This window comes from Mastomys coucha, unplaced genomic scaffold, assembly GCF_008632895.1.
Source record: "Mastomys coucha isolate ucsf_1 unplaced genomic scaffold, UCSF_Mcou_1 pScaffold20, whole genome shotgun sequence".
Classification (NCBI taxonomy): domain Eukaryota; kingdom Metazoa; phylum Chordata; class Mammalia; order Rodentia; family Muridae; genus Mastomys; species Mastomys coucha.
Window position 1 is genome coordinate 9842621 of NW_022196903.1, and position 15720 is coordinate 9858340.

The 15720-nt window shown below is 38.5% G+C and overlaps 1 protein-coding gene across 1 annotated transcript; it reads left to right on the forward strand.

The window, feature by feature from the left end:
* The first annotated feature begins 14864 nt into the window (after positions 1-14864).
* On the forward strand, positions 14865-15206 carry LOC116098005 (60S acidic ribosomal protein P1-like). The gene is made up of 2 exons (XM_031380764.1): positions 14865-14940; positions 15013-15206. Exons 1-2 carry the CDS (start codon positions 14865-14867, stop codon positions 15204-15206), a joined length of 270 nt encoding a protein of 89 aa, XP_031236624.1.
* The last annotated feature ends 514 nt before the right edge of the window (positions 15207-15720 follow it).

The window sequence follows — 15720 nt, forward strand, 5'->3', positions numbered from 1 at the left end:
GTCTGTGAATTGAATCTTGGGTATTCCAAACTTTTGGGTTAATATCCACTTATCAGTGAATACATACCATGTATGTTATTTTATGACTGAGTTACCCCACTCAGAACAACAACAACAACAACAACAACAACAGCAACAAGATATTTTCAAGTTCCATCCATTTGCCTGCGAATTTCATGAAGTCGTTGTTTTTAATAGCTGAGTAGTATTCAATTATGCAAATGTATCACATTTTCTGTATACATTCCTCTGTTGAGCAAAATCTGGGTTGTTTCCAGTTTCTGGCTATTATAAATATGGCTGGTATGAATATAGTGGAGCATGTGTCCTTATTACATGTTGAAGCATCTTCTGGTTGTATGCCCAGGAGAAGTATAGCTGAGTCCTCAGGTAGCACTATGTCAAATTTTCAGACGAACTGCCAGACTCTTTTCCAGAGTGATTGTACCAGCTTGCATTCCCACCAGCAATGAAGGAGTATTCCTTTTTTTTCTACATTCTCACCAACATCTGCTGTCACTTGAGGTTTTGATCTTAGCCATTCTGATTGGTATGAGGTAGAATCTCAGGATTGTTTTGATTTGCATTTTCCTGATGACTAAGGATGTTGAACATTTCTTTAGGTGCTTCTCAGCCATTCGAATTTCCTTAGTTGAGAATTCTCTTTTTATCTGTTCTGCATTTTTAATAGGATTATTTGGTTCTTTGGAGTCTAACTACTTCATACTCATCAAAGGAAAAATCTACCAAGAAAAAAATCTTAATTCTGAACATCTATGCTCCTAATACAAAGGCACTCACATTCATAAGAAACTTTAAAAGTTCCTGAACAGAACACCAGTGGCTTATGCTCTAAGATCCAGAATCGACAAATGAGACCTCATAGAATTGCAAAGCTTCTGTAAGGCAAAGGACAATGTCAATGAGACAAAACAGCAACCAACAGATTTGGAAAGGATCTTTGCCAATCTCACATCAGATAGAGGGCTAATATCCAATAGATACAAAGTTCAAATATTTTTTATTATCTGTCTAGATACATGATAATTTAAGTTATCGAGCAAAAAGGCAAACAGAGGGCCCATCCAAAACCTTGATGGCCCTCTCAGAAGTTTACCACAGCTCAGTCACCTGGACATAACATTCACTCCATCCTTGTGTTGAGGATAGAGTGAGTGAAAGAAATCAGAAAGTGTCAACTTGGCTGGATGAGAGGATTGTTCAGATTAAGGTTAGTTTAGTATTTATAAACTGTTGTTTGATTTTAAACTCTGTAACAATCCTACCAGTAGACACATGACTTCATCACAAACCTATAAACTAGAGACACAAAACTTGGAAAATTACAGTTACTCAGCAGGTAAATTCCAAATGAGAGTCAAGTCACAGCTGCCTTTAACCAGACCCAGGAAGTAACACTCACCTTTCTCTGTCAAATTCCATGACATAGCTCCCCACCCCTCTCCACTCGCTGCAGTCATATTCCCCTTACTGCTCAAAGCACTTCATTCCAGCCAGGAATCTTATCCCCAGAAAAACTTCCCATTAGTGGGCATCACTATGGACACAGACTTTTCAGAGTTTTAGAGATCATTACAGGAGCTTAAAGATGTCCTGAACTCCATCTCATATTGAAAGGTTTCCTCTCCTAATGATGCAAATCCACCAGATTCAACCGTAGGAAAAAAGTATTCACATTTTACTGAGAGTGCTGAATATATTTTATATTCCAAAATCATGTATGCAAAGCACATTTCCTTTTAGAAGTTTCTTGAAAGTGTATTTTATAATTGAGTATATGGTAACAGTAAACTTAATGAGACACTCCAGTTCTATTTTTCCTACAAGTTTTCTTATATATCATAACTGTTATCATAGTTAAGGGATGCATATAATAAATTTTGCATATCTATTTATATAAATGTAAATTTTATTTGATTATTAAAATAACATATAGTTGTGTAAATACCTATTAAAGAAATATTTGGTAGTCTATTTAATAACAAAATATATCCATATAACACAAAGTAATTTATACATTTTATCAGCTGAGTAGAGTTTGACCAATAATAAGAATTTTTGTGAACTTTGCTAAGAAAACTAATGAAAACATAAGGCTCAGACTCACAGTTCTTATGTGCAGATAAACTTTTGAGTCATCTGGGCAACTTACAAAAATGCCTTAGATGTGGCCCCGGTTTATCAGCTTTTATGTAGCTGATATGGACTGTAGCCTGGACAATGGGATTTTGAACAAATTCTTTTTCACAACTAACGTTAATCACCTCTTTCCTAATGCATTTGTTTTCCCCTAAATAGAACAACAAAACACAAACAAACAAACCAAGAGAGACTACTTCTAATCCATCGAACTGGGAACAATTAAGATTCTATTTGACAAGATGATGGCTGAATAAAGGAATACATTCAACAAAGCCTTCCATAGTCCACCTTCCCCTGTATTATAAGCCACATACAAATAAAGCTTCAGCTGATAAACATAGAGATCTATACCGAGTCTGTAGACTGTAATGACTCCCTCTGCCATGTATGTATGACATGCTGTCATTCAGGACTGCACTGAATCAAAATCATGGAACATAACAAAAACCTCAGCAGAGCCAGTTAGTTCCTATTTTTTAATCACAAATGTCACAGAATGTCTCTCACAGCATATTCTTCTTAATCACAGTTTAGTAACTTCAAGCAAAATATAAAACATTAAGCCAGGCATGGTGTTTCATGACTGCAATAACAGCACTGGGAAAGCTGAAGGAGGATTAGAAGTTCAAAACCAGTTTGAACAACACAATGGAACCTTGTCTCAGAAAGTCAAGGGCTGGGGTTTTCAGGTCAGTGGTAAAGTCTTTTCCCATGATGAAGTGTCTGGTACCTGCAGAAGCCAGAAAAGAGTGCTGGATTCCTTTGAACTGGAGTTACAGACATTATGGCTTGTAGCCTGAGTGCTACAAATCAGACCGGGGTGCTCCGCAAGAGCACCAGATGCTTTAGCCACTAAGGTGACTCTCCATTCCCTGGATCACGTTTCTTGAGTCAGAGTTGGCTTTATGTTTATGTTCACATTGATTATCATGCAAACGATACTATCCAAGTTACAGGTTTATTTCTGAAAAATCTTGTAATTTTCACACTTCCTTTATTGGACCCTGGAACCCCATGGTGTGAAAAACTCAGTGGAAGCTACTAATCATCAAAGCCTTGAAGGATAGAAGTGTTGAAGTACCCCACTGACAGCCAGCAATGTACTCCAAAGGTTGTTTTGTAAACGTAGACCCAAGGAAGATGTTATCATAGCACAACGAGTGAATTCAGACAAGACCACAAAATGGAACATCCAACTTGGTCACAGACTCACAGAAAATAACATTGTGATTTCAAGTCATTAATTTAAAAAGTTGTCCTGATATAATCGATTTGATTTTTTTATTATTTCTTTATTTAATTATAATTATATACATGAGCACTCTCTTTATATATAATTTAGCCCACCTGCTTTTTCCCAACTCTTCTCATGTGCTCCTCTTTATCTCTCAAATTCTTGACACTTAAAATTCTTTTCATTACATACACTTGTGGTATTCTATCAGTGTGTTATAAAGGTTTTAAATTCTGGAGCCTTGAGATTTTGTGTTTTCAGATTTACAATGGCCAACCTCTACCTTTTGGTAGAATGGGTGTCAATAGATACTGATGAATATTTTCCAAAGTTAATTCATACTAGTTTGAATCTTAAAGGTCTCCCTGTGCATCAGGCTTAGTCCCCTGGCAAAGGATCCAATGAGAAGGAGAAAGGCTTCAGGTGTATGCACACAGGAGATTGTGACCCATGGAATCTTGTTCTTCCTTTTAGCTTCATGGGATGAGCAGAGTAGCTTTACCCTATCACATACACCCTGACACACTGTTCTCCTTTACCACAGAACCAATGCATCAAGATTAATTCTGAATTGGCTGAAATGTCCTAAACTGTTATAAAAATATAGTTTTTTGATTTTAAATTAACCAAAACTCTGACTAATAAACTGTTCTGATGTTCTGTTAGGGTTTTAAGAGAATTCTATTTGCTCCATAATTTCAATCATCCTTAGTACTGTTTTTGTTTGTTTGTTTTTAGTCATTCTCTGAAGAGGAATTTCAATCTAGCAACATGGCTGCTCTGGCAGTAGACCACATCCAAAAACCTAGATTTGGCAGGAATTCAGACACACCACATATCTTTAGTCCTTCTGATGGAATACAGGCATGCCCATAGTACATGCATTTAATTTAAAAAAAAAAAATGTAGGCAAGGTTGGTTTGTAGAAGGAAATAGCCATGTCTGAAAAAGATGTCATACTGAGGGACAGACAAAGTGATGAGTCAGAGAAAGATTTGACAGAATGAGTCAGAGAGAGGATATGCCTAAATTTCATGAGAAAGGGATATGCCTAATTTTCATCAGAAATGGTAGGAAAGACTTAAGAGAGGAGAGAGAGAGAGAGAGAGAGAGAGAGAGAGAGAGAGAGAGAGAGAGAGAGAGAGAGAGAGAGAGAGAGAGAGTATTAACATGAGAGTTTACAGAAACAGGTGGCAGGTGAAGACAGAGTTGCTCATTAGAGTCAGAGAATAAGAAGAAGTCAGAAAATTATAACAGATTGCCAGAGTTAGTTTGAAGCCAAGCAAAGCAATTCAATCAGAAGCCAAGAGAATCCAGATTGAATCAATCAGTTTGGAGAGGAGTTTGGGCTAGAACAGATGAGTTGAACCACATTGCTTCCTCCCAGACTGTTTCTCTCTTCCTCCCATCTGTCTTCCCTGTCCTGCCCCAGCATCAGTGGCCAGTTCCTTATTCTACAAAAATAAAAAAAAATCACATTACTTATTCATCCAGTCTGTACCAATTAGCAGCAGGACAACACTGGCCCATCTCGCTTTGTTGCCTCTTGGCCTTGAGGGATGCCTTCACCAAGGCTGCTTGCTTTTTAACATGATTAATTTCAGACAATCATCTTTTGGACAAGTGAGGAAGGACAAGCATTCTATGCCTTTCTATAGTATTCTATGACAATACCAAATATCCAACTAGAATTTGACTATGACAGCACAGCAATTAGCAATAAAATACTCATCTTCAAATTTTTAACCCAGAATTGCTCCTGTCTAAAGGAAATATGGGAACAAAGTGTGGAGCAGAGACTGAAGGAAAGACAATCCAGAGACTGCCCCACCATGGATCCATCCCATCTGCAGACACTAAACCCAGACACTATTGCAGGCTCTGAAAGGAGCCTGATATGGCTGTCTCCTGAGAGGTTCTGCCAGAGTCTGGCAAATACAGATGTGTATGCTCACAGCCAGCCATTGGACTGAGCACAGGGACCCCAATTGAGGAGTTAGAGAAAGGACTGGAGTAGCTGAAGGGGTTTGCAACCCCACAGAAAGAACAACAATATCAACGAATGAGACCATGCAGAGCTCCAATGGACTAACTCACCAATCAAAGAGTATACATGGAGGGACCCATGGCTGCATATGTAGCAGAGGATATCTTGCTGGACATCAATGGGAGAAGAGGCCTTTGGTCCTGTGAAGGCTTGATGCCCCAGTGTAGGGAATGCCAGAGCAGTGAAGTGGAACTGGGTGGGTGGATGGGGAGCACCGTCATAGAAGCAGGGGGATGGGGGAAGGGGTAGGAAGTTTATGAGGGGGAAACTGGCAAATGGGATAATGTCCCTCAACAGAGGAATGGATACAGATGTGATTCATTTACACAATGGAATACTACTCAGCTATTAAAAGCAATGAATTCATGAAATTCTTGGAAATACAGATAGAACTAGAAAATATCATCCTGAGTGAGTTAACACAATTACAAAAGAACACACATGGTTTACACTCACTGATAAGTGGATATTAGCCCAGAAGATTTGAATACCCAAGATACAATTCACAGACCAAATGAAGCTCAAGAAGAAGGAAGACCAAAGTATGGATACTTTGGTCCTTCTTAGAAAGAGGAACAAAATACCCATGGAAGGAGATACAGAGACAAAGTATAGAGCAATGACTGAAGGAAAGACCACTCAGAGACTGCCCCACATGTAGATCCACCCCATATGCAGTAACCAAACCCAGAAACTATTGTGGATGCCAACTAGTGCTTGCTGACAGGAGCCTGGATATAACTGTCTCCTGAGAGGCTCTATCAGTGCCAGACAAATACAGAGGTGGCTGCTCTCCCCCAACCATTGGACTGAGCACAAAGTGCCCAATGGAGGATCTAAATAAAGGGCTGAAGGAGCTAAAGAAGCTTGTAGCCTCATAGGAGGAACAACAATATTAACCAACCAGTACCCCCAGAGCTCCCAGGGACTAAATCACCAATCAAAGAGTACACATGGAGGGACCCATCACTCCAGCTGCATATGTAGCAGAGGATAGCCTTGTTGGACATCAATGGGAGAAGAGGCCCTTAGTCTGGATAAGGCTCAAAGCCCTAGTGTAGTGGAATACTAGGACATGGAAGCAGAAGTGGGTGGGTTGGTAAGCAGGGGAAAGGGGGATGGGATATGGAGTTTTAGGAGGGGAAACCAGGAAAGGCGATAACATTTAAAATGCAATTTAAAAATATCTAAAAAAGAGAGAGAAATGTAAATAAATAAAATATCCAATAAAAAATTAAGAAAAAAAACAACAAAAAATACAGGTACACACATACATAACCATTTGATACAATGTGTTTTGGGGGCACATTATCCCAATAAGTTCTACTATGTATGTCTTAATTCAATTGAATTAGTGGTGTTTTAATAATGGTCCTATTTTTATCTATCTTGATGTTTTGTGTCAATATCAAATTTCTATTTCTTTTGGTGACTCTCAGCTCCTTCATCACATCTTGACAACTTTAAAGTAGCTTGCAAAGTATTTTTAGTTGTACTAGCAGCTATCAGATTAATTGCACATTTTCATTTCACATCATTAAAAACAGAGTGACACAGACTAACTGTCGCATCTGAAAGGTGGGGAATTTAATGTTTTCTCTTTTATGCATAATTTTCCTGATACATCTTTAACTTTTGTCTTTAAATTTATATTTTTATTTAAATCTCACCAATAATTATAATTCCATTTCATTTGTAGAGATGTGTATTATGTCAGTAACTTGGGCTCAGAGCAAGAGGATAAAATAGAAAATGAATTTGAAAAGTTACACTGAGTATACTTCACTAAGCAATTGTTTCATAATCATTGTTCTTCAAAGGGAAACTAAATAATTTTAAGCATATTGAAACATTTATTTAAATATTAACATATATTAGGACACAGAAGAAACCTAGATAAAATATTAAGTCAGAAAGAATATAACTTTGTCTTCTGACAATGCAATACAAATTGTATATCCCTAGCAAGAGAAGAAATGAACATGGGTGTCTCAGACATTTGGAAAGTAAGATAAATAACCAAATATAGTTTTTGAAACTTTTTTTGCTATATACCTTACTACTGTATTTCCTACTTTTATTTACATATACATAAATCTGCAAAAGTGTATTGTTTGTGGGGTTATTTAAAAACTTCTTCTTTTTTTAAAATTAGATATTTTCTTTATTGACATTTCAAATGTTTTCCCCTTTCCTGGTTTTCCCTCTGAAAAAAAAAAACCCTATTCCCTCCCCCATGCCCCTGCTTACAAACCAACCCACTCCCATTTCCCTGTCCTGGTTACACCTACACTGAGGCATCACAGGACCACAGGGCTCTCCTTCCATTGATGACTGACTAGGACATCTTCTGCTACATATGCAGCTGGAGCCCTGAGTCCCACCATGTGTACTCTTTGGTTGGTGGTTTAGTCCCTGGGAGCTCCTGGGGTACTGGTTAGATCATATTGTTGTTCCTCCTAAGGGGCTGCAAACCCCTTCAGCTCCCTGGGTCCTTTCTCTAGTTCCTTCATTGGGGAACTTGTGCTCAGTCCAATGGATGGCTGTGAGCCTCTACTTCTATAATAGTATGGCACTGGCAGAGCCTCTCAGGAGTCAAGCTATATCAGCCTCCTGTCAGCCAGCACTTGCTGGCATCTAAAATAGTGTCTGGGTTTGGTGATTGAATATGGGAAGGAACCCCAGGTGGGGCAGTCTCTGGATTGTCCTTCCTTCAGTCTCTGCTCCACACTTTGAATCCACACTTTTGTTATCCTTTTTCTGGAGTTTTCTATGGTTTGTGAATTGTATCTTGGGTATTTTGAGCTTCTGGGCTAATATCCATTTATCAGTGAGTGCATACTATGTGTGTTCTTTTGTGATTGTGTTACCTCACTCAGGATGATATCCTCCAGATGCATCCATTTTCCTAAGAATTTCATAAATTCATTGCATTTAGTAGATGAGTAAGTACTTCATTGTGTAAATGTACCACATTTTCTGTATCCTTTCCTCTGTTGAGGGACACCTGGGTTGTTTCCAGCTTCTGGCTATTATAAATAAGGCTGTTATGAACATAGTGGAGCCTGTATCCTTATTACATGTTGGAGCAACTTCTGGGCATATGTCCAGAAGTGGTATTGCTGGCTCCTCCGGTAGTACTAAGTCTAATTTTCAGAGGAATTGGCAAACTGATTTCCAGAGTGGTTGTGCCGGCTTGCAATCCCACCAACAATGAATGAGTGTTTGTCTTTCTCCACAACCTCTCCAGCATCTGCTGTTCCTGAGTTTTTTATCCTAGCCATTCTGACTGCTGTGAGGTGGAATCTAGGGATGTTTGATTTGCATTTCCCTGATGACTAAGGATGTTGAACATTTCTTTAGATGCTTCTCAGCCATTTGGTATTCCTCTGTTGAGAATTCTTTGTTTAGCTTTGTACCTCATTTTTTAATAGGGTTATTTGATTCTCTGGAGTCTAATGTCTTAAGTTCTTTGTATATATTGGATATTAGTTCTCTGTCAGATGTAAGATTGGTAATGATCTTTTCCCAATCGATAGGGTGCCGTTTTGTCCTATTGACAGTATCCTTTGCCTTACAAAATCTTTGCAGTTGTTTGAAGTCCCATTTGTCAATTCTTGATCTTAGAGCATAAGCTTTTGGTGTTCTGTTCAGGAAACTTTCCCCTGTGTCCATGTGCTCAAGTCTCTTATTAGTTTCAGTGTATCTGGTTTATGTGGAGGTCCTTGATCTACTTGGACTTGAACGTTGTAGAAGGAGATAAGAATGGATCAATTTGCATTTTTCTACATACTGACTACCAGTTGGGCCACCACCATTTGTTGAAAATGCTGTCTTTTTCTACTGAATGGTTTTAGCTCCTTTGTCAAAGATCAAGTGACCATAGGAGTGGGGGTTCATTTCTTGGTCTTCAGTTCTATTCCATTGATCCACCTGCCTGTTACTGTACAAATATCATGCAGTTTTTATCACAATTGCTCTGTAGTACAGCTTGAGGTCAAGGATGGTGATTCCACCAGAAGTTCTTTTATTGTTGAGAATAGTTTTTAATATCCTAGGTTTTTTGTTATTGCAGATGAATTTGCAAATTGCTCTTTCTAGCTCTGTGGAGAATTGAGTTGGAATTTTGATAGGGACTGCATTGAATCTGTAGATTGCTTTTTGCAAGATGCTGTCTTTACTATATTAATCCAACCAATCTATGAGCATGGGAGGTCTTTCCATCTTCTGAGATCTTTTTTGACTTCTTCCTTCAGAGACTTGAAATTCAGATCTTTCACTTTCTTAGTTAGAGTCACACCAAGGTATTTTCTATTATTTGTGACTATTGTGAAGGGTGTTGTTTTCCTAATTTCTTTCTCAGACTGTTTATCCTTTGTGTAGATGAAGGCCACTGACTTGCTTGAGTTGATTTTATATCCAGCTACTTTACTGAAGTTGTTTACCAGGTTTAGGAGTTCTCTGGTGGAATTTTTGGGATTGCTTAAATATACTATCACATCACCTACAAAGAATGATAATGTGACTTCTTCCTTTCCAATTTGTATCCCTTTGATCTCCTTTTGTTGTCTAATTGCTCTGGCTAGGAATTCAAGTTCCTACTGAATTGAACAATATTGAATAGGTAGGGAGAGAGTAGGCAGCCTTGTCTAGTCCCTGGTTTTAGTGGGATTGCTTCAAGTTTCTCCATTTGGTTTGATGTTGGCTACTGGTTTGCTCTATATTGCTTTTACTATGTTTAAGTATGGGCCTTGAATTCCTGATCTCCCCAAGACTTTTATCATGAAGGGATATTGGATTTTGTCAAATGCTTTCTCATCATCTAATGAGATGATCATATGTTTTTTTCTTTGAGTTTGTTTATATAGTGAATTATGTTGATGGATTTCCTTACATGGAACCATCCTTGCATCCCTGGGATGAAGCCTACTTGATCATGATGGATTGTTTTGATATGTTCCTGGATTTGGTTTGCAAGAATTTTATTGCAAAATCAATATTCATAAGGGAAGTTGGTCTGAAGTTCTCTTTCTTTGTTGGGTCTTTGTACGGTTTACGTATCAGAGTAATTGTGATTTCAAAGAATGAATTGGGTAGAGTACCTTTTGTTTCTATTTTTGTGGAATAGTGTGAAGAGGATTGGTATTAGATCTTCTTTGAAGGTCTGATAAAACTCTGCACTAAAACCATCTGGTCCTGTGGTTTTTTTTTTTTTTTTTTTTTTTTGTTTTGTTGTTGTTGTGAAAATATTAATGTCTGTTTCTATTTCATTAGGGGAAATAGGGGATATGGGACTGTTTAGATCATTTATCTGATCTTGATTTAATTTAAGTATCTGGTATCTGTCTAGAAAATGTCCATTTCATCCAGATTTTCCAGTTTTGTTGAGTATAGGCTTTTGTAGTAGGATCTAATGATTTTTTTGATTTTCTGTTTCAATTATTTCTCCCTTTTCCTTTCTGATTTTTTAATTAGGATACTGTCTCTGTGCACTCAACTTAGTCTGGCTAAGGGTTTATCTATTTTGTTGTTTTTCTCAAGAGCCAGCTTCTGGTTTGGTTGATTCTTTGTATAGTTCTTTTTGTTTCCACTTGGTTGATTTCAGCCCTGCATTTGATTATTTCCTGTCATCTATTGCTCTTAGGTGAATTTGCTTCTTTTTGTTCTAGAGCTTTCAGATGTGCTTTCAAATTGCTGGTGTATGCTCTCTCCAGTATCTTTTTGGAGGCACACAGATCTATGAGTTTTCCTCTTAGGACTACTTTCATTGTGTCCCATAAGTTTGGATATGTTGCCGCTTCATTTCTATTAAACTCTAAAAAGTCTTTAATTTCTTTCTTTACTTCTTCCTTGACCAAGTTATCATTGAGTAGAATGTTGTTAAGCTTCCACATGCATGTGGGCTTTCTATTGTTTATGTTGTTATTGAGGAGCAGCCTTAGTTTGTGATGATCCTATAGAATGCATGGAATTATTTCAATCTTCTTGTATCTATTGAGGCCTGTTTTGTGAGTGAGTATATAGTCAATTTTGGAGAAGTTACCATGAGGTGCTGAGAAGAAGGTATATCCTTTTGCTTTAGGATAAAAGTTCTATAGATATCTGTTAAACCCAATTGTTTCATAACTCCTGTTAGTTTTACCATGTCTCCATTTAGTTTCTGTTCCCATGATCTATCCATTGGAGAGAGTTGGGTGTTGAAGTCTCCCACTGGTATTGTGTGTGGTGTAATGTATACTTTGATCTTTAGTAAGGTGTGTTTTATGAATGTGGATAACCTTGCATTTGGAGCAGAGATGTTCAGGATTGAGAGTTCATCTTGATAGATTTTACCTTTGATGGGTATGAAGTGTCCCTCCTTATCTTTTTTGATCACTTTATGTTGAAAGTCAATTTTATTTGATATTAGAATCGCTACTCCAGATTTTTTTCTTGGGACCATTTGCTCGGAAAATTGCTTTCCTGCCTTTTACTCTGAGGTAGTGTCTGTCTTTGTCACTGAGGTGGGTTTCCTATACTTAGCAAAATGTTGGTTCCTGTTTACCTAACCAGTCTTTTGGTCTATTTATTTTTATTGGGGAATTGAGTCCATTGATAGTAATAGATATTAAGGGAAAGTAATTGCTTCTTCCTGTTGTTTTTGTGGTTAGAGTTGGAATTCTGTTCATGTGGCTATCTTCTTTTAGTTTTGTTGACTGATTACTTTCGTGCTTTTTCTAGGGTGTAGTTTCCCTCCTTGACTTGGAGTTTTCCATTTGCTATCCTTTGAAGGGCTGTGTTTGTGGAAAGATATTGTGTAAATTTGGTTTTGTCATGGAATACCTTGGTTTCTCCATCTATAGTAAATCAGAGTTTTGATGGGTATAGTAGCCTGGGCTGGTATTTGTGTTTTCTTAGGGTCTGTATGACACAAGCCCAGGATCTTCTGGCTTTTATAGTCTCTGACAAGAAATCTTGGGTAATTGTGATAAGTCTTTTCCTTACTGCTTTTAATATTCTTTCTTTGTTTTGTGCATTTGGTGTTTTGACTATTATGTGACAGGAAGAATTTCTTTTCTGTTCCAAACTCTTTGGAGTTCTGTAGGCTTCTTGTATATTCATGGGCATCTCTTTCTTTAGGTTAGGGAAGTTTTCTTCTATAATTTTGTTGATATTTACTGGCTTTTTAAGTTGGGAATCTTCACCCTCTTCTATACCTATTATCCTTAGTTTGGTCTTCTTATTGTGTCCTGCATTTCCTGTGTGTTTTGGGTTAAGAATTTTTTGCATTTTATGTTTTCTTTGACTGTTGTGTCAGAGTTTTTTATGGTATCTTCTGCACCTGCAATTCTCTCTTCTATCACTCATATTCTGTGGGTGATGCTTTCATCTATGGCTCCTGACTCTTTCCTAGGTTTTCTACCTCCAGAGTTTTTTCCTTTATGATTTCATTTTCATTTCTACTTCCATTTTTAGATCCTGGATGGTTTTGTTCAATTCTGTCACCTGTTTGGTTGTGTTTTCATGTAATTCTTTAAGGGATTTTTGTGTTTCCTCTTTCAGGGCTTTTATCCATTTACCTGTGTTCTCCTCTAGTTCTTTAAAGGATTTTTGTGTTTCCTCCTTAATGCTTTCTACCTGTTTACTTGTGTACTCCTCCATTTCTTTAACAGAGTTATTTATGTCCTTTTTACTATCCTCTCTGTTGGTAGCCAGAACCAATGTAAATAAAATAAAGGGTTCTTCTGGTAATAGGAGTAAGAAATAGATAGGAAGAGATTGAAAGAGATAAGAAGAGGTAGGCTAGCCATACTGTACCTTACCCACATGGGAAGATAAAAATTAGACAATGAGCTCTGGTCACTCAGTCATCTTGAATTTAATGCTTTTCCTTTGTTCCCGCAACAGGTAAAATACCTGGGGTAAAACCCTTCCCCCAAAATACGTCAGTGTAACAGTCCAATCAGTTACTTCCTTCTTGCTCTGTGGGGGTGGAGCTTCTGAATGTAACTTGAACCAGGTTTTGTTCAACAGGTGGGCAGCGCTGTACTGGGGCCCAAATGGTAGCTGTTTACTGTCAGGGCTTTGGGGAGGGAGTCTACATTTCACTCTCTCTCGTTAAAAAAAGAAAACAAATGCAGGGTACAGGACATGAGCTCGGCACACTTGTATGGGAATCATCAAGGTGCGTCTAGCCTCTCTCTCTGACTCCGTCCCCTCTGGCAAAATTTGCACAGCGAGAGCCAGGTTTATGACACATCATCATCACAGACAGCCACTGGGCATGTGCTTACCTGAGTTAACCTCACCATCAGAGAGAGCGCTACTTTCTGCACCACCCATCCATACCAAATGCCAAGTTGTTCCTAAAACACCTGCAAAGTCCGGAAGCTGTCATGATTCTCTGGAAGCAGTCGAGGAACTTCTGACAGCCTGATGCCGAAACAGGGCAGCTGGAGCCAAGAGCACATGCATGGGGCCCAAATGAGCGAATCCATGTCTACATAAGATTTCACACCTCTCTCAGCCTCATGAGATATGATTTTAAATCCAAATCTTGGTTCTCTGGTGTATTGGGGTATCCAGACTTGCTGTGGTGGAAGTGCTGGGATCTGTTGATGCCAAATAGTCTCAGTTTCTGTTGGTAAGATTCTTGTGTTTGTCTTTTGCCATCTTTTAATCTCTGGTGTTAGATGTTCTTGCTGTCTCCGTCTGGAGATTGTTCCTCCTGTGGGTCTGTAAGCCTGTGCCAGCACTCCTGCAAGACCTTCTCTCTCCTGGAAAGAACTGTACACAGAGGGCTGTGAAACAGCCCCACCTCCTAGGTGCAGAGGGATGCAGGAAAATCCCTGTCCCAGCTGCTCTGCTGCTTCTGCTGCCATTGCCTCCTGGCTGGCCCTGCCTTAGACAGTCACTGGAGAGAAAATGGTGGCCTCACCTGAGGAGTGGTGCACAGGGAGTTTTTGAAACTTTTGACAACTCAAATGAGTTAAAATATCTAGACATTAATGAACATTAATATTTCTTGATTAAATTATGAGCTCCTAGCAAAGTACAGTCAAAGAACTATATTTTTAAAACTATACTTTTAGCACAGAAAGAATTGATGAAAATAGGGTTTAAGGTTTTCCCCCTTAAGCCAAGAGGAAAAAAGGTTAATATAAACAGAGGAAAATCTCCAAGTGACACCAAAAAATCAATGAGTTATACTAAGGAAAGAAGAAAATACAAAAATATGAAAGCATCATTTTTCCCCCCAGGGAGATCACATAAATACATCCCTGAGATGTCTTCTTGCTGTGATTGAGTGGTTGGCCTAAAAAGACAAAACATGTCTTTCTTCAGATGCTGTCAAGGTGCAAGGATCTTTGGAAGAAACTAAGGCCACATCAGGATGAGGTCTTCACTTCATCTCATGAATACCACCATGCAGTTGACAACATGGCTTCTGTCTCCGAGTTTGCCTGCATCTGCTCTGCCCTTATTCTGCATCATATTGGTGAGGTGACAGTAACCGAGGATAAATCAATGCCCTCATTAAGCTGGTATCAGTGTTGAAGTTTTCTGATCTGGCTTGTTTGCAAAGGCCCTGGGCCCAATGTCAACAGCAGGAGCCTCATATACATAGGAGCTGGTGGGCTCACTCCAGCAGCCGGGTCCGCTTTTGCTGGTGGTCCTGCCCCATCTACTACAACTTCCCTAGCTGAGGAGAAGAAAGTGGAAGCAAAGAAAGAAGAATCTGAGGATTCAGATGATAATATGGGCTTTGGTCTTTTTGACTAAACTACTTTTGTTAAGATGTCCAATAAAGAGCTGAGCCTGATTTTAAAGGGAAAAAAAAGAAAGACAAAACACAGTGATTGTTGGTGAAGATGATGAAGGAGAATTCTTGCACAGCAACACTAAGGGTATCAGGCTGCTGCTGCCATTTCTAGAGAGAGACCATCGAGGATATTGAAATAGAAGAAACAGAGCAATTTACAAATGTTGCTTCTGGGATTAAACTTTCTAAGACTAGAGTATTTTTCATGAATTAGATGAAGTCTGGAGAGTGTACAGCTTTGGCAAGATTCATCCTAAGAGATGCTGAAATTACCTGCTTGCACTCCCTGTGTCATGGACTCCAGGTCATCTTGCCTCTTTCAACCATTCAGATGGATCCAGTCAGAACTTCAGTCAAGCCCTGAACCTTCTAGACATACAGAGACCAGATTTAAGGTTTTCGTTGGTATGAACTTCTTATATTAATACAAAATGTGGGATTAATATTGTTAATCTTAGATATTGTGCTTATACA

Bases quoted from the DNA above. Each gene is read 5' to 3' on its own strand.
- LOC116098005 (XM_031380764.1), top strand. From the start codon at position 14,865: ATGGCTTCTGTCTCCGAGTTTGCCTGCATCTGCTCTGCCCTTATTCTG. The intron at 14,941-15,012 runs AGGATAAATCAA...TTTGCAAAGGCC, and splicing joins TGGTGAGGTGACAGTAACCG to CTGGGCCCAATGTCAACAGC.